General features: G+C 49.1%; 1 protein-coding gene across 1 annotated transcript in view; it reads right to left on the minus strand.

The window, feature by feature from the left end:
• Positions 1-6,118: 6,118 nt before the first annotated feature.
• The window catches only part of HUS1 (HUS1 checkpoint clamp component), a 31,451-nt gene continuing 18,486 nt past the window's right edge, over positions 6,119-19,083 (minus strand). The window contains exons 8-10 of the mRNA XM_023639042.2: positions 14,112-14,229; positions 8,899-9,020; positions 6,119-6,411 (exon numbers count right to left, since the gene is read on the minus strand). Of these exons, the coding sequence (XP_023494810.2) occupies positions 6,134-6,411; positions 8,899-9,020; positions 14,112-14,229 (518 nt within the window). The 3' untranslated portion in view covers positions 6,119-6,133. The remainder of the gene's footprint in view (positions 6,412-8,898; positions 9,021-14,111; positions 14,230-19,083) is intronic.

Genomic DNA, 19,083 nt, shown 5'->3' on the forward strand with positions numbered 1-19,083 from the left:
CAGACAAGCCCCTCTTCTCATGTTCTTGGGGATGTCGGGGAGGCCTGTTGGCTGCAGCTGCACGCGTGGGCACCAAAAAAGCAGGGAGGTGATGTGCGAGTTAGGGAGGTCAGATGGGGTCTTCAGACCACAGGGACTCTGAATTTCATTCTGAGTGAGATGGAGGTTTGAGCACAAAAGTGGCATAATCTGACCTATGTTTTGGAGGCATTAGTCTGACTGCTATGTTGAAAAATGATTGTGGGAGGCAAGAGTCTCAAGGAAGCCTTTTCTGAATTGGTTCTCCAATCTGATTGGAGTTAAAGACACTAATGGCTCTATTTCTGGTAGCAAGAGAGCACTGATGGTCCATGATGCGATGTGGCAATAGAGATGTGCAAAACATCACCACTGGATACCCCTAATCAAATACTTACTAGAGGCAAGGCACCTCAGAACACTTCTGTCAAACCAGCGAGTACAGTGAGACTGGCTGGTTGTCCGTAACAGCACTGGACAAAGCAGGTAAGGAAAGGGGGAGCTCAGGGATGGGATTCCCAGCTCAGGCGCTGCGTAAATGATCTATGTCTGCCCCAATGAAATCCTCTCTCCTGTAGCTGCAGGGCTGAGACTGCTGAAAATCAAACCCAGAGGCTCATCCTTGGGGTACGCAGCCATGAGGGAAAGAATGCGGGCACTGGAAGCTGGGGGAGGCACAAATTTCCCCCTGGAGCATCCCAGGGGTGACCCGGCCCATCCTGATTTCGGCCCAGGGAAACTGATCATACTGAATACATTTCTGCGGCATTAAACCACCTGGATTGTAGTGATTTGTTACAGCAGCCCTGGGAAGCCAGACCAGGGCCACTGGATCAGACATGGTGGCCACGATGAGGGGGTAGTGGCGGAGCCAATGAGGAGGGGTCAGTTCTGGACACCTGTAGAAGCCAAAAGCTAGGATAGGCTGCTGGACTGGAAGCAGGATTGAGTAGAAGGAACTCAAAGATAAACCAAGGGTTGGCCTGGGCAGGTTCAAGGCTTGGGTAGGGGTAGGGGCGTTGAGGGGCAGGCACCAGGCACCTGGAGCAGACCAGTGCCATGATGCTTTATTGAGCAGCTTCCTGCGAAAAAAAACAATTCCCAGGCCAAAACAGCAAGGAGGAGCAGGAGGAAGGGGGAGGGGTGTCTTAGACCTTTCCCAGACTTGCCACCTCACTTTCCCCCACACACAAAGCCCTGGCCCTCAGACAGTGATCCCCTATAGATATGTATAAAAAAGCAGCCACCATCCTCAGATTAGGGGCCTAAGCTTCGTTTTGATTCTTGACATAATTTTCACGGGAAGTAGTTTCAATCGATTAATAAGTTGGGACCTAATAACCAACAGCCCTTCCCCCTCTCTGGGACCAAAGGCCCCTCCCCTCTCTGGGACATGCTCCCTGAACTATCTGCATTGCTCTCTACCTGCAGGCCTCTTGCACTGTGACTGCAGGACACCAGATGCTTCAGCTCCCCAGAGAAAACCATACCAAGCTGTAGAGAAGGCCAAGGCAAAAGCTGACAGATACGGGGAACTCTGGCCCTCTGCACCCCCACCCGCCCCCCAGTGTGGGCGGCACAGGGGAGCCCATGCCACTCGCCAGTCTGCTCATGACTAGGGGAGGGTCCTGCCCTTTCTTGAGGATATTAAACCCCAGATTGAGGCAGCTTCCCCTCCATAGAGCCCTGGAAGGGGCTGTGAGCAGCCAGAGGGAAAGGGAGCGGGGATGGAGCCAGGAGTCCTGGCCACGATGGAATCCCTGCTGCCACCAGCTCCTGGGCCTCCCCTTAAAGCTCCGTCTGCAGTTCCCAGAGTCCAGAGTCCTTTCCAGAAATTCTACTCTTGAGCTGAAGTCCGTCTCTAATAATACAATTTAAAAGCCAAGGATTTCTTTTCCAACTCTAGTTACTTACATGAAATATCCAGAGTAAGCAAGTCCATAGAGACAGCAGATTAGCTGTTGCCAAGGGTGGGGTTTGGAAGAAACACGCTTAATGGGATTGGTGTTTCCTTTTGGGGGGACAAAAAAGCTCTGGAACTAGATAGTGGTAACGATAGCACAACACTGTGAATGTACTAAATGCCACTGAATTGCACACTTTAAAACGGTTTAAATGGTAAAAAAAAAAAAAGGGAAAAAGAACAGGAAAAAAGCCATGTTTCATATTAAATAAGAACACTGGCTATGGGAATCTTTATAAACCCTCTGAGAATTATACAGTTCTTATTACATCTAAGCAAGATTACAGCCTCGTAAATTTAGCACAAGAAGTCTTTTAATCTATCCCCGCCTATCTTTCAACTTCACTTCCGTCCTTCACCCACCACACATTTCACTAACACCATTTATTTACTACTTGTAGATCCTCCAAAACATCATGCTATTTTTTGCACATAATGCCTTTTCTGAGTTCTTCTGTGACCTAACCCTGGATCAGCACAGTGGCTCCTGGAAAGGTGCTCCATGCCACCCAGCCAGGCTTCATACCCTCAGGCACGCAGCCGGGCACTGTGCAGCCCCAGGGCAGAGGCCCTGACAGGACAGCATTCACCATGAGCTCTGTGCTTTCCTCCCTCCCTAGGCCATGAGCTCCTGGAGGGCAGACCCTTGTCATTGTCACTCTCAGGATCTGTGGGCCTCCATTGTACAGAGTGTACGTGCATATGTGCTGGTTTCTGAATCAATACACAGAAAGCCAGTGCTCCGCATCAGCTGGTGCTCAAGCTCAGAACTAGTGAGTTTCTTACCTTCAGGATACAATAAGGATGCTTGTGTTTTCAACAGAAACAGAACTCAGAAAGTGGAGGCCCATAGGCAATGCTGCGCTGCACAGGCCCAGGTGGATGGGGCCGGGCTCCTCAGACCGCCGTCAAGAGTCTGCAGCATTAAGACCACTCAGGAAGCGAGGGCTGAGTGTCCCTAACGTCTGACCACAGGGAGCCGCCATAGGAAATAACACTGTCAGCCTTCAAACACACAGACAAAGGGAGAATTCCACTTTTTCTTTTTCTTTTGGTCTTCCATGTGCAGCTCATACTTCTGAGAAAAGAGTAATATAGTGCATCCAGGAAAATGGAGCTCCACTTGATGAAACTCAGGAAGTAACATTCTAGAGAGTTTGTCAGACTTGCTAAAGGTATGCATTTGGGTAACTGGGTAAAGGGTGGAATTTGGGGGGGGAGTGACAGTGCGTGTGCTTTGTGTTACACAGCACAACCCGCCTCAGGATGCGAGCCTCTCTCCAGGGAGGGACATTAGGTCAAGGAACTCTCAAGAAGAACCTCAGAAAAATTTGTCTAGGTAGCTACAAAGGTATAAAAGTATACTTACAAAGGTTGAATTCTACATTTATACACCTTTTATATTTACAGCACCCATCAAATTATACCAATATATCACAAAATAATTCAGCAAGTGCAACTTTAAAAAACTGTTTGTCTTTGAAAAGCTTGAAATGTCTAGACACCTTCTGGTTGTCAGCAGGGGCCACACATCCCAGCTCACCTGGGAAAGCCCTGACCGCGCGCCTCCCGCTCTCTGAAGCGTGCGGGCCCAGCAATAGTTTACACAGCACGCTCTCCCTGGATAGGAAGGGTTTTCCGACTAGGACTAAAGAGTTGTTAGCAGACTAGGTTGTTGGAACAGTTGTGCTAAAGGCAAACTTGAAGAAGCCCAAAACAGAGAACCCCAAGAGAACAACAGACAAGGGGGGAGGACGCATTCAGGCTGGTCCTCGAGACGGCACTGTGCGGGGAGGGGTGGCCGTCCACGCTCCTCTTTGACATTGCAACACTCGCACGCCTGAACCACAGGCCCCGTGGCTGCAGGGGGCAGTGATGACTACTGTGGAAATGTTATTAAAGGTACCAAATATTTTTGATCCAGTATTAACGAAAATTCAATTCAGATCAGGGGCCACAAGCTTCAATGGGAGAAACAGTTTTTAAGAGAACAGCAAACTCTGAGAATGGAAAGCACTAACCCAGCCCATATCATTTTGTCCGGAAGACGAGAAAGAAGGCCAGGGGTGTGTTAGCCATCACTACCCGAAAGACCCTGGAATGTAGTGAGAGTCAGCGCGGGTGAGGGCCGGCTCAGGCACGCCTGTGCTCTCTGTCCTGTCATCCTAAGCCCAAGACCTGTTTCCAGGGAGTTGCCCCTCCTCTTCTACCCAAACCACGGCAGTTTGTTCTATAGCCTGAACCAGGATACTTACTTGCAGTAAGAAATGTGTTTAGTATCAGACTTCTCCTTATTGGAAAATAAATATAATCTTCAAATTTAAAAATAAAAAAGGGGAGCTGGCCCTGTGGCATAGCAGTTAAGTGTGCACATTATACTTCAGCGGCCCAGGGTTCTCCGGTTCAGATCCCGGGTGAGGACATGGTACTGCTTGGCATGCCATGCTGTGGCAGGCGTCCCACATATAAAGTAGAGGAAGATGAGCACAGACGCTAGCTCAGGGCCAGGCTTCCTCAGCAAAAAGAGGAGCACTGGCAGCAGATGTTAGCTCAGGGTTAATCTTCCTCAAAAAATAAATAAATAAATAAATAATAAAAAGAAAAAAGAAACTTCACTTACTCATTTTATGTTTGTTCTAGAAAGCTGAATTTTATTATTAACCCTATATGTAACATTTAACCTACTATGACTTTTACCTAATCTTGTTATAATCAACTCCACCAATAGAAAATACTCTTTGTATCCTGCTGAAGTTAGAGAGCCATCTCTGTATTTCCCCTTGCAGCAGAAGCAGTTTACAAACTCCATGCAGAATCTCAACCTTGCACAACCCTATGGTACGACAACACCTAACTATCAAATGGGTCCAGGGCCTTGGTTCACAGGCCCAAGTGGCCATCACTTGACCGTATTTGACCCTGGCTTGGTCCTACTCCACCGGGGTTCTTGGGGGCAAAGTTGTCAGGTGCATGTAGCAGTGAGCTCAAGGTTGACTGGAAGCACAGAACCACGGAGATCCCCATGGCACAATCAGCAGGACCAAGCCTTTTGGGACACGACGGCTGAACTCTTATGGCATCTGTTGTGAAGAAAGCAGAGCTTCTGGGCTGGCCACACAGGAGAGTCACCTGGGCAGGTGCGGGGAGTAGGGAGAGGTAGGTAATGAGCACACCTCTCGGGACAAGCCAGGCTGACTTTATTAGCATCCTCAGAGGCAGGCCTGGGGCACCGTTTGTTCGTTTAGTGATTTTGTGTGGCAGCTCTGCAGCGGTGCAAGAAGCTGAGGCCACTTGTGTCTGGAGGCAGGAGGGGAAGGTGGCTGAGAACCTTGGGCAAGTCTGTGTGTGGCTATGGACCCTGTGTAATATGGGGAACAAGTAATCTCACCTAAAATCAAACCTGTCCTGACCTCCTGCTCTTAGATTATCAGAAGTCCATCTTTGCCAACATCGTTTCTTGTTAACCTGAACACACCCCTTTGAACTCTCCTTTCCCAAAGCGGCAGCTGAGCGTGGAAGCTCCAGACAGAAACACGATGGGCTGAGAGGACATTAGCTTTCAGACACAAAGGCCGTCTGAGGCACTGTGAGCCTGGGGAAGGGCATGCGATGTCACCTCCTTGAGGAACACTGCAATTGAACTGCAGGATGACCTCTGCCAAGGTTGTGGAGGTTCCAGGAGCTTCTGGAGAACAGGCTCCTTTGAAGTAGAACATCAAATGCAAGACTCTGGGCTGACTGCATTTGTCTGTTTGGAGTCAGAGCTCACTCTCAGCAAAAAGCACGTCACACATGGGTCGTTTTGTGCTGCAGGCACCGCACCGCACTTACTTGCTAAGACACTTCCTTGCTTCTCTTCTTGCACCACGGAGATCCCTGCCCCCTTCCCAGCCCTTCACAGCCCCACCTCCCTCCGTTGGCCATTCTGATAACCAGATGCAAGTGCTCATACCTCTGAGTAGCCCAGTCTTATGCACAGAGGCCTACAAAGAGCCCCTCATGGAAAAATAACAGGGTTTCTGTCCTTCGGGCAGCTGCAGGAAGCCTTGCTGAGGCGGAGCCCTCTGGGGTGCTCCCTATCAGCGCGCCCTGTCTCCGGACAGTATCCAGGTTTGTCACAACAAAATCAAGGTTTTACAGCTTAACCTTGCTTCACTGACACAACACACGTAATAGGAAACCATGTCTGATCCACCACTGCAGAACCCTGGAGGCTTTCCTGCACTGCGCTGGACACGTATGTGCGCTGTTTTGGGAGGAAAAACTTGATTTCCCCGACATGGAAGTACTCGCACTCAGGAATACCTTCCCCCATGAAGCTGACGAGGTCGGGTTCTCTACTTCCACGTCGTCTTCCGTCCCTGTCGCAATGCCTGGAGGACAGCTCAATGTCCAGTCACTCACAAAACGCGCATGATCAACGCGGACCTCTAGAGAAAAGAGAAACAAGGTCTGAGGAGTGCAATGGGGGGCGCAGAGAAGAGGCTCGACTCTGCATGCTTATCAACAGAACACGAAGACACCAGCCCACGAGGCTAAGGCCACCTGGCTTCTAACAGGCCAGTTACGGAGCCCTGCGCCTCCGGGGCGCTGCTGTGTCCTGCATCACACCTTTTCTTTTTTCCCTTGCTTCCTCCAGTGTCCTGGATATAAGCATATACCAGGCAATGTCAGGAACTCATGCAACCGGGGTCTACACTCCGGAGAGGCACACTCTGGCCCTCACCAGCGGCGGTGCTGAAATGATGAAGGCTCAGGTCCCAAGTCAGGGAAATGTGTGTGAGCGGGGAAGGAACCACAGTCCAAAGGGCCAGCTGGGGATTTGCTGGGCAAACATCACGATGAACAGACACCTCAAAGTTTAAAAGCTAGGATGTCCTGAACGGGCCATCTAGACACTCCCAGAGGAAGCCCCCTCCCCATCTCTGAGGCCCAGAGAGGCCACATCCCCTCTGCACACATCTGAGGGGAGCAGATGAAATAAGAATTGCGCACGGGTGAAGACTGTTGAAGCTGATGACAGGTTCAAGGGTATTCACGACGCCATTCTTTCTACTCGTGTAGACATTTGAAAATGTCTGTAATCAAAAGTTAATGAAAATACTTCCACTGAGCCCTGGCCCTGCACAGAGCCGTGAGAGCAACAAGCTGAGCAGCTGCCTTTGGCACAAGAGCCCCTTTGCTGCAGCCCCACCCTCTACCCAAAGCACCTGCAGCTGGCAGGGCCCCTTCGTGGAAAGTCCCTAATCCCCAGAGCGGGGGCACTGCCACGATGGAACAGAGGTGTGTGCACTGGTTTTCTGTCTGACGTGAAGCCGCTTCTGTCTAAGCTCCTTCAACACCCAGTCTCTGGTTTCAGCCAGCTTCACTCCCAGCGGGAGGCCTGCCGGCAGCCAAGAGCAGCAGTGGGCTGGGCCGTCTAACAGAGGATGTGTCTCAGACTTTATTCAATCAACACCAGCACCACCCAAGCAGGAATATGGGCCTTTGACTCCCCCCAATTTTCCAGGACAATATGGAATTCAAATTAAATATTTTGATTCAATGCCACTATTTACTCTCAAGAGTCCAGTGTATTAAGGGGCTGGCCTGGCGGCGCAGCCGTTAAGTTTGCATGTTCCACTTTGGTGACCTGGGGTTCGCCAGTTCAGATCCCGGGAACGGACATGGCACTGCTGCTTGGCAAGCCATACTGTGGCAGGCGTCCCACATATAAAGTAGAGGAAGATGAGCACAGATGTTAGCTCAGGGCCAGTCTTCCTCAGCAAAAAGAGGAGGATTGGCAGCAGATGTTAGCTCAGGGTTAATCTTCCTCAAAAAACAAAAAGAATAAAAAAATAAATTAAAACAAAAAGAAAGAGTCCAGTATATTAATATCTTCTGCTAATAAAAGCTGAAGAAAATTAGTCTAAGGCCATGTTCCTGAGCATTGTCTAAAGTACGTTACAGGGGCCAGCCCTGTGGCCGAGTGGTTGAGTTCGCGAGCTCCTCTTCAGCGGCCCAGGGTTTCGCCAGTTCAGATCCTGGGTGTGGACATGACACAGCTCATCAAGCCATGCTGAGGCGGCGTCCCACATGCCACAACTAGAAGGACCCACAACTAAAAATATACAACTGTGTACCCGGGGGCTTTGGGGAGAAAAAGGAAAAATAAAATAAAGTGTGTTACGAGCGTAATTGAGCTGCCAACCACAGGCTAATATACCAACTTAGGTATAAAGTAATTTCCCCAACTGGATGTGTCCATGAAGAAGAAATATTTAGAAAATTTTTGTGAACAATAAAAAGTGACTTCTGTTTCTCTGAAACCAATCAATTATCAGAGTTACTGTGGCCAAATTATCTGAAGAAAAAACGTCTGATTCCTTAAAACATGCTAAAATATCCCTGAACAGGAAAATTACATTAAAAATCATAAAAACATAAAATCATAAGTTACATAAAAATAAATCACTGAAGATAAATGAACTAAATGAATGAAATTAATTCCACATGCTGTACACATAAGAATCCCAAAAGAGTTGTTCTGCATTGTTTTGAACACTGATGCCAGGGCCCCCACGTACACCATTTAAATCCGTCTCTGTAGTATTTTTTAGTTCCTCGGATCTATCAGACGTGAAGCCTGAGTTGAGGACTCTCTTGAGTTTGGGAATCCCAGGAGAAGAGGGTAAGGAAGCAGGCTTTGAGTTCAGACAGGGGTTCCTAATCCCAGTGCTGTCACCTTCTAGGGAGCGTGGGGCAAGCTGTCTGGCCTCTTTTATTCTCTATTTCCGCATCTGGAAACTGAGCTAGGAGTCCCTCTTTAGAGGGTGTGGGTGGGGATGAACTCAGCACGTGTGGACTTTGCTGGACACCAGCCCAGGGGAGCCCCTGTGAGTGGGCTCTGACACCAGTGCTCCTTTCAAAGGCCTTACCGACTCGCACTCCTTCGTGGGGAGGACTGAGGCTCTGGCTACAGAGACGAAGGCCTCCATTCTCCTCAGCTCTCACAGACGCTGTGCTCTTCAAGGAAGGGGAGCAGGCCATCCAGACACACCTAACAGGGGTGGTAACAACGGGAGGGATGAGTGAATCAAGCGCCATCATTTTATCCGTGACCACCCTGTGACGGATTTTCCATCCATATCCACATTTCTTTCATTAACTAAGCACACAGTTGACTGCCACACCAATGAAGAGAAAGCTGTTTCTGTGGTTTTTTAACTTTGTGTTTTCCAAATCTGGGGCCTGTTTTCAAACGCAAACTGAAACAGAGTCCTCATCTTACTATGAAAATAGTCTCACTGCCTCCCCCACTGCTCCTTCCAGGCCTTCCACGCTCAGGTGGCGAGGGCAGAGGCTGTCATGTCAGTGCCTGAAAGCCCGGGCCTCCGGGTGGCGGATGGGGCTCTCCTGCCACTCCACCCCTGCTCCAGCTGTTCACACTCAGCTCCTGAGACCCCAACTGCAGACCATGTCCTTTCACCCCTGCGTGGACCTGACACACTGTGGAAAGAAGAACATGGAACCAGCTGTTACAAGACTGTGGATGGCCTGACAGACACGAAGCAGGCACTCCATCAGGCCTTTCCGGTTTAATCTCCACCACACATCTGGGAGGGGAAGTGCAATTACTTTTTAAGATGAAATCAATCACGGAGACCCTAGAAGACAAGGCAGCTTGGCAAAGCAGCACGAGTGTTTAAAGCTGAATGCCTCCAGAGCTGAGGCCAATTCCACTGCTCCTTCCTGCGTGTGCTCCCTAGAGCAGACCCCTGCAGAGTTCCAGATGCAACTCCGCAGCCCCCGCGCCATCTCCCGCGGCACAGTGGTGTGCATGTTCTTTCTGGGATCCCTAGGCCTCTGCTCTGATGCTCAGCGGCTGGCGTCTGGCCACTTCCCTACATGCTGTGGCTCCTCAGGGCCAAGGGTACCTGGGCCTGTGTCCACTAGGCCACTGGCAATCTAGAAAGATCTGTATGCAGCAAACTAAATAGCCCTAAACCGAGGTGTGGGGACTGGGATCTGGTCTTTACTCTACCAGGCAGGGGTGGCGTGATTTGGGTATCTCATCCACACCCAGCCCCCACCACAGGCTCTCCCACCTCCTGTTGTGGCCACGGGGCCAGGCTCTGACACACCCTTCCTAGACAGACTTGAGGTGTCTCCTCCTTCTTCTCTGTAAGACAGGAATGGCACGCTGGCACCTACTTCAGGGGATAGCCTCCAGGACTGTCCCCCACCAGGAAGGGCTGCCTTGTGCTGAGCACTCCTTGACTGGCAGGTGTTCATCTCATTCCTAGAGACGGGGTTTCATCTCTCCCATGAAAATGCACTCAGCCTGGTTTCATGCTTTTTACCTCTCCTGGGTGTCTGTGAAATCTGGAGGACATATATTTTCATTTAAACAAGGCTTCCACTAAGAGAAAAGCCTATTTTTACACACCTGGTTCTAGATGCAATGACCAAGAAGCTGTCACCAGAGGGCAGACAAGGACACTATTTAAGGAGAATTGGGGACAATTGGTGGGGGGTGGTGCTGGTGCAAGGCTCTATTTTGACAAATGAAGGTGGTCCCTGGGCAAAAGGTCTCCATTAAGCTATTGAGTAATTCCAAGAATTTCCTTTCTACCCATCACCACACTTGTCTTCCAGAGGCCAGGGAAATGAGGAAATGAAAAAATACAAACGGGACAACTCCAGAACCAGGCACATCACGCTGCAAAATTTAAAGGAATTTCTGCCAAGATCTGGGGGCAGATCACATGGAGGAAAGGGCCGTCCTAGCCTCTGCCACTGCCAGGGACCCCACAGCTCACAGCTGCTGTTGCCCACCAACTGCCGGCCCGGCACAAGGTCACGGGACCCTGGTGCAGAGCTCCAACGTGGGCATGACTTCCAAGAGCTAACAGGGAGTCAGCTGCCACAAAGGACCCCCTCCCTCTGAAAGGGAGCATGAGAATGCCAGCAGCTGTGCCCTCACAGGATGTATCAGGATCCCCTGGGCTCGTCCTTGAGTTCTAAAATCTTTTCAAATAACACAATGGGGGGTGTGAAAATTTAATTTAAATACACCCCCATCAGTGAGGAGGATCTGGGCCCCAGGCTCTGGCCATTTCCAAAGAGGGACCTGTGCGAATTAACCTGCGCCCTCAGCTGAGGACAGCAGTGCTGCTGGCGGTTCACACATTCTCTTCCGGGGCATCTTGTGAGCCACTAGACTCTTTCAATTATGTTATCAATCTTTAAAAATTGCCCTGCGAGTGAGCATTTCTGAGCGGCAGCGGAGGATGAAAGCATTTCGCTCTCTGAAGAGTAGAGCTGAGCACTCATCTTGAAGGAGCGAGCGCAGGCTCCAGCCCCTGTCCCACAAGGCTGCCTCTCCTCCTAGGAGGCGGCGGGCCCCTCTGCCCTGCCTGGCCTGCCCATTCTCCAGGGCATAAGGGCAGAGCTCTGCAGGGGGACTGCCGTGACTTGGCTGCCCCAGGATGGTCTTCCTCAGTGCCTACTCGTCTCATTAGAAGTTGATATGGGGGAACATGTTTGCTGACCTCCATTACTAAGTCAAACATTAACAAGCCTGAAGCCACAGAGACCTCACATTCAAACAGATTTAAAACAAACTAGGCAGGTAAGCAGAAAACTGTCATCTTTCTTGGTGTCTACTGTGGGAATCTGCCATCAAGCCCTCAGATGGAATCTTGAATGGCAACTTGCATGATGGCTTCCTTCTGTTCTTTTCATGTGTTTATTCTTTTTATTGCCTCAACTAATTGTTTACACTGAGCATGGTTACTCTGGGTTTTTTTTTTTCTGCTGAGAAAGATTTGCCCTGAGCTAACATCTGCCCCAATCTTCCTCTGTTTTGAATGTGAGATGCCACTACGGCATGGCCGCTGACGGGTGGTGCAGGTCTGTGCCCAGGAACTGAACCTGGGCTGCCAAATTGGATGCACCAAATATAACCACTAGGCCACGGGGCTGGCCCCATGGGAATTGTACTTACTAAGGTCCTTCAGCAGGATTTCAACTCCCCATCACATCTCCACAGTAAAGTTTATATACTGTGAGATCCTCAGGGGACACTGGAAGTCTGATGCCTCTGGCTTAGAGATGAGGGAATGTGCACATTCTGGTTAGACCATTCTGGCTGTAAATGGGGGTCATACCACGGAAGAAGGTGGGCTTGGAAGGAGATAAAAGAAGAGCGCACACACACTCTCATACAACTTCACACACACAGTCACAAAACATGCACACAAAGACACATACACAAACATACATACACTCGCACGTGTATACACATGTAAATACACAAACAGATATGGTACATTCATACCCAAGCTGACACACATGCACATACACACTCACGTATACAGAAAATCACACATACACACATTTTAAGCCTAACTCCATGGTATGGTGGGCATAGTATAACCAATGAAACCTCTTCTACTCCTGCAAATCAGACCAGCCACTCCACCTTAATAACTCAGGAGACCCCAAAAGGCCACAACTCCAGAAATGGCCTCTTCATACCCATCACAATGGTTACTGCATCCATGAACCTATTTTTCTCTACAATGTTAGAAACATATAGGTAAAAAATTATGATAAAGTCGATGACTCCCCCTCCTCGATTTATCTTTTCCCTTCTTCCTAAGGAAAAAGGGGTAATTCCTTGCCAACCGATAACAGTGATGTGTGTGTATCAAATAGTGCCAACACCAAGGCTTTGGGAGTTGGCAGGGGCTGGGGCATTTAGAATAAAAGAAAAACGAGGTAATAGAAAAATCAAGGAGACAAATCTGTAGCCCAAATCAGCCAATTTCTGGCAGCAGTGACATGACACAACACAAAGAACTTTCCCACCACGATACAGCAGGCCCATCAGCGTGCGGCCTGAATGTTCCCGGCCCAGCCACCATCTGTAAACAGACACAGGCAGCCATGACAGGTGGAAATGCCCACGCAAACACTGACGACAGGGAGGATCTCCTTTCATCTTCACAAGGATCCTGTGGAGTGGGCACATGAGAAAGCTGGGGTGCTCGGATTCTCAGGATGGGAAGCCCGGGTGTAAGGAGGAGAAGTGACATGCCAAGGTCCCCAGCTAGGTCACGGGGGCACATTCAGTCCCAGGCAGTGTGACTCAGAGCTTGCAGCAGCCACTCATCCACAGGAGACCAGGTCTGCAGGCTCGGGAATCCCCATCCCAGAGGCAGGTCACCTCACTGAGCCTGGGGCCTGGGGAGGGGTGTGGAAGGGGCTGTGCCACATAACACAGCCAGCAGGCACTGGATGGCAGAACTTATGGTGTCACACTGCCTCAACACAACATGTGTGTGCTGGCGGATGCAGAGCATGGAGAGGGAGGGTTAGAAGTAAGATCTGTGGTCCCTGTGATGTCTCACTTGTGCTGGGTTCCACACCAGGGACTTGAAAGTAGAAAGACAGCTTGACTCTGTCCGCTGCCGGGCAGCAGGAGGTTCTGGGAACTCTGAGCCACCCTCCGTTTGGAGGAAGAGTGAAGGGCACTTCTCAGGGATGAAGGCAGCCCTTGGAGGAGTCCTAAAAAGGCCTTCAGGATAAATCCATTCTTGGCACAGAGTCCCATCTCAGAGCTCACCTCCAGACGATCAGCATCTGCTCCCTCAGGGTCTACTTCGGAAACTGGCCCCAAGATCCAGGAGCTGTCACCTCCCTCACCAGAGCTTGTCCAGAGTCCCCAAATAAACGTGAGTGTCGCTCAGGAGATGACTGCTCCAGCAGTGACCTTAAGAGCTCGCGTGATACCAGATTGCCAGGTCTGAGCTGATACCCTTTCACGGCAGAACAGTGGAAAAGTGGTAGACTTAGGATTTGCCTAAATTAACGAAGACTGTCAGTGTCTGGAGTTAGTCTTTGCTACATCACAGGCCAGGCCTGGAGGCCAAAGTCAGGGGCACTCTCCCAGCCTCAATAGGAGGACATCAGTTGGGTTAAAATTAATTCTGCATACAGTTCTTTAATCTGGGCAACTCCTTGAAAAATCATCATTTCTTTCTCCACTAAAGTAAAAGTGGAATATTCCTTTTGAAAGAAAAATTCCTGAATGTATACCATAAAATACAGCTTATCAGAGTCCCTGAGAACAGTGGCAGCTTACCTTTCCCAGTCACGAGAAATGCCTTTAGCTGAGACCCGGGACCTGGGCACCGAGGACTTTCCCAGAGTCTGTCCGTCACAACCACTGCAGTCAGCCAGCTGGCCTCCTCCTAAATCCCCTAGAAGACAGAGAAATGGAGGAGCTTAACGCTTCCAACTTCTGCGGCCATGAGCACCTCCTATCAGGACACACGTCACACACAGGGAAAACACCAAAACTGCCGATAATATTTTCCTGATCAGAAATAGCTTTTTTCCTAATACTTTCAGAAAGCTCCTCTTATTGAGCTTTAAGTAGGGGTGTTTCTGTGTCTGCCTGAAATAGACCCAAGGGAGAGAGTGCAAACGGAAGCTGAGAAGGTCTGACCACGGATCTTATTCTAAACCTCTCTCTCCATGCTCTGTGTCCACCAGCACACACGTGTTGTGTTGAGGCAGCATGACATCATAAGCTCTGCCATCGACTGCCTGCTGGCAGCGTGACATGGCACAGCCTCTTCTACAAAGCCGTAACTGTAGACAACGACATTAGGGAACAGGCCACCTTCCAGAAAAGTTTTCACAAGAAAGACTAACAGGGGGCATGTAGCTGGCCCTCCGCTCCTGGCATGTCCTGAGCCTTCTCTCTCCACACACCTCCACCCCTCCTGTGTGACCAAAGAAATGAGCTGCCTCCCACCCCCTGGCCTGTCTCCTCCTTTGCAATTTGGAGAGCTGGACGGAGTCCTCTCCATGATAAAATATTCTTTCTTTCCTTTTTAAGTTTTTGTTAGTTCCTGTAATTCTTTATATCCACATTTTAGCAACAAAGATATTACAAAACTTCGTTTTATTTTGTGTTTTACCTAGAAAACTAGATCGTTTTTCCCTCTACTCCAGAATTGTTTATGAATGAATCTATAACTGGAGAAGAAAGTGACACCAAGCAGTGGGAGTGTTTGCTGGCACATGCTGGTTCCCAGGCAGGAGCACAGAAGGGTCCCGGAAGGATGACTGAACAGCCTGCGGGGGCTCGGGCTCAGGCAAATTTGTCTGAATCCCGTGTTTTCTAGACGTTTGCTGCAGGCCTGCAGACAGGCCATGAGCAAGCAGAGCCTCTGCCTGGTGAGTGTAAGGGCAGTTGCTGTTGGGCCAGCACACAGGTCCTGCACACACGGGCCTGCTTGCTCCCTCCAGCGCCGCAAGTCTCCTCAGCCGTCCACGCCAGCACCTCTGGGTTCCTTCCTGCTGTGCTTTATGGGGGTAAATCTCAGAGATCTGGGGAAACATGTACTGTCCTATTTTACCAGTGACAGAAAGAAGGACGTGCAATCAAATACCCACAAGCTAGCAAACAAAAGCCCCTTACAAAAGTCTGAGGTTTCTTCTGACTCCAAGGAAGTCCATTTGTCACCTTTCTGTCAAATAGGAAGCCCCACTTCCAAGCCACCCACCCCGCTGAGCTGGCACCCACACCCAAGCCCGTAGCTTGCTCTCTAGCCTTTTCCTTCAAGGGTTGGGGGCTGGGAAAAGGAACACACATATTCATAACAATGGCCCAGGGTGCAAGTTTGCAAGGCCACAGAACTGACCCAAGATGCTAGGAAATGATAAGGGACAAAGAAGTGACATGACTGAAGCAAAAAATACCCCTATGCAGTCCAACGTGCTAGCCATAACCACATGGGGCTACGTGAGTTTAATTAAAATTAAGAAAGATTAACAATTTGTTTCTCCATCCCATAGCCATATTCCAAGGACTCAGTGTCTGGATACAGAACATCCATCATCATAGAATGTTCTGGTGGCCAGTGCTGGTGCAGGCAGAGCTGACAGCATCCAGTCCCCAGGACCCATCATGGTCCTTGAGGGGCTATGAGGCTGGGGCAGCATTCCTGCTCTGCCACATCCTTGGGCCTGACCCCCACGACCTGGGGTGTGCCTTGCACTTCATCTGCATGGCAAGAGCATGGACCAAACCTAGCTCCCTGCATCTCTATGAGGATGGAGGGATATGCCAGAAGGCAAGACTGGGATAGACACTCTAAAGCAAACTGGTCAATGTCATGTGGAGTATTTCAAGCTACTTTAAGTACAAGTATTCCGAATGAAATTACTTAAACGGTTTCCTTTAAAAAATTACCATCTAAGCTCCTTATTAGGAACTGTCAAAGATGCACCAGGATCTTATCAGTCCTTGATGAAGGGAGAAAGGACAGGAGAAAAACTGTTTCTCTGCATGAAGTCACTGAGCCAGAACAGATCCCCTGGCTGGCAGGAGCCCTAGGAGAGCCTTCCAGAAGAAAAAGCACAGAATACAACTATTCACCTCTTCTTTGTTTTTGCTAAGTTTTGATGAATAAAAGCCACCTATTTAGAATTTTTTTTCCTGAGGAAGATTGGCCCTGAGCTAACATTTGCTGCCAGTCCTCTTTTTGCTGAGGAAGATTGGCCCTGAGCTAACATCTGTGCCCATCTTCCTCTACTTTATATGTGGGACACCTGCCACAGCATGGCTTGATAAGCAGTGCGTAAGTCCACACCCGGGATCCAAACCAGCAAACCCCAGGCCGCTGAAGCCAAGCATGCGAACTTAACCACTGTGCCACTGGGCCAGCCCCCAGAAAAGTTTTTTTTAACCAGCAACTGTATTTCAGATTTAGTACTCAATTTTTGGTACTGCTCCTGAGGTAACAATTTACTAAATAAGTCCTGCCTTTCTCCACAAAAGATTTAAGTACTTAAGACGTACATAGTTCAAAAGAAAAAAACAGCTACTTGAAAGTGGGTAACAGTTGTCTGAAGAGTTTCAACAATCAAAGCAGAAAGGCAACCACAGCTATTCACACAATTCACAGCATGAAAACGGCAGGGACAGCTGCTGTGTCAACAGGGTTCTTCCTGAGGGGAAACTTGAGGAATTGTTCTCCTCTGGGGCCTCAGGTCATGAAGTGCCAGGTGGCATTTAAATGGTGTGTAGTTTCAGATTTGGGGGAGCATTACATTTGCTACTCAGACAAGTGTATACATAAAATACACAGTGCAAAACAATTCTAGAATGATATTTATCAGGAGTAATCAACTTACTTCTCAGCTCTCAATGCATATCCAGGTTCTAACTGTTACTACTTCCTGACCCTCATGTCTCGCTTTCCTCACCTCTAAACGGAGCTTAAATGGGGAAGAACCGGGCAGGCCAGCATTGTGTGACTTTCTCATTGCATAAGCAATTGCTATGCCTGACATTTCCCTTCTTAGATAGCAAAACTGCCAGTCACTTTCATGTCCACTCTGCTCCTAGAGGCATCTTGGAGACACTTCCTTATTTTCTATCTTTAGATGCTCTGACTCTCCTGTAGCACCCACCACACTCCACCCCTGCCAACACTCCTCATCCCAACGCACACAGAGCATCAAACAGTGCATGCGCAAATTTTGGTAACTAATTAAATTGTGGCAAAAATAGGGGAAATTGCTAAGATCCTGGTAAATATCAACTTACCTTCCTTTGAGCTGATCCCAGGAATGGGCTGCACCCAGACCAGAAGGGGCAGGGCTCCGATTAGCACCCTCCACCCTGGTCCCACACAGGCTCCCATGAGGCCTCCTGCTCAGCACCCCAGATCAGAGCACATCAGGCAAACAAGAGCAGGTGGGAGAACACCCACAAATGGCCCTAAGCCACAGGGAAAGCCCTTCCTCAGTCCCAGGAGGGGCAATGAACCTCCCACCCCCATTAGCACCTTGACAATCGGCCAATCATGAGCGTCCCCGGAGAAACACGCCTCCTCCCAAAAGAGCCGCTCCCACATGCTCCGGGCTGCTTCTGGGCTGATGGGTATGTCCTAAACAGTGTTAATCTGCAGGGAAAGTATGTAAGTCATCTGTGAGTCCCAGTAGCAGCTCCACTAAAGTAAACACAGTTGTTAAAATATGGTGACTGCGTGACATATCGTGGGGCACTCTGTCATTCGTAATGGAGGGCCATCACAGGACACTTTTAAAGCCATTTTTCAAGCTGGAGAAAACACAAATTTGCTATACCTGGGACTAAAAGTAGGAACTTTTGTCTTATACAACTTGTAAATAATTGTTAAATTAATAAATGGAAGCTATCTCTTCTACAATCTCCCATTTTCCCCACTGGCCTCAAAATAAAATTAAATATCCATAGCTCGGTATTCAAACTTCTTGATAGGTTGACTCCAAATGCCTTTGGTCCTTTGGCCACTTGAAGTGTAGGAGATGAAAGCCATTCTCCAGTCTCTCCCTCCCTCCTCCTTCTCCTTCCTCTCTCCCACCCCCCCCATTGTTCCCTCCCTCCCTCTCCCCTACTCCCCCTCCCCTTCCTTGGCCCCTCCTCTTCCTCTCTTCTCTGTCTGTAGCAATCCCACTGAAGGGATACAATGATTGTCATAATGGAATTGATTTTTCTGCACTCAAGGGTTTGATGATCATTTTGATTATTCTCTCTCAAAAATGCATTATGAGCAGGAAATTAACATAACCACTTTTGCTTTAATCGTGTGCCAATGCAATTATTAAGCAAAGCTCAACACACGTAATCTATGGGGGAATTGATTAGGCTCTAGAATACGTGTCTTTAAATTTGAGTAGCAGATGATTGTCAGTATCATCTCAGCCCCATCCCATGCCCACCCCTACCCGCCAGCCTTGCTTTCAACCCTTATCCTTTATCTGGAGTAGTTTCTCTCCTAAAGCCACACCAAATAAAAATGTTATTTGATACTGATAACCGATATCATAAAATATGAATAAAATCATCTTTAGAAACCTTTGCTATTTATGTCAATCTAGATCATGCGATGTAAATCAAATACTGCATTTGCCGTGCAAGGCAGATTCAGGACAAGTCCACGGTCCCTGGCCAGACAGCCCCTCTAAGATCCCCTACAGAGGTGAGCTGGAGCCACCAGTTTCTCCTGTTTATTTCAGAGGCGCCCAAGGTGAAAGGAGGTCCACCTATGTCATTT

The sequence above is a fragment of the Equus caballus genome, chromosome 4, assembly GCF_041296265.1.
Source record: "Equus caballus isolate H_3958 breed thoroughbred chromosome 4, TB-T2T, whole genome shotgun sequence".
Classification (NCBI taxonomy): Eukaryota; Metazoa; Chordata; class Mammalia; order Perissodactyla; family Equidae; genus Equus; species Equus caballus.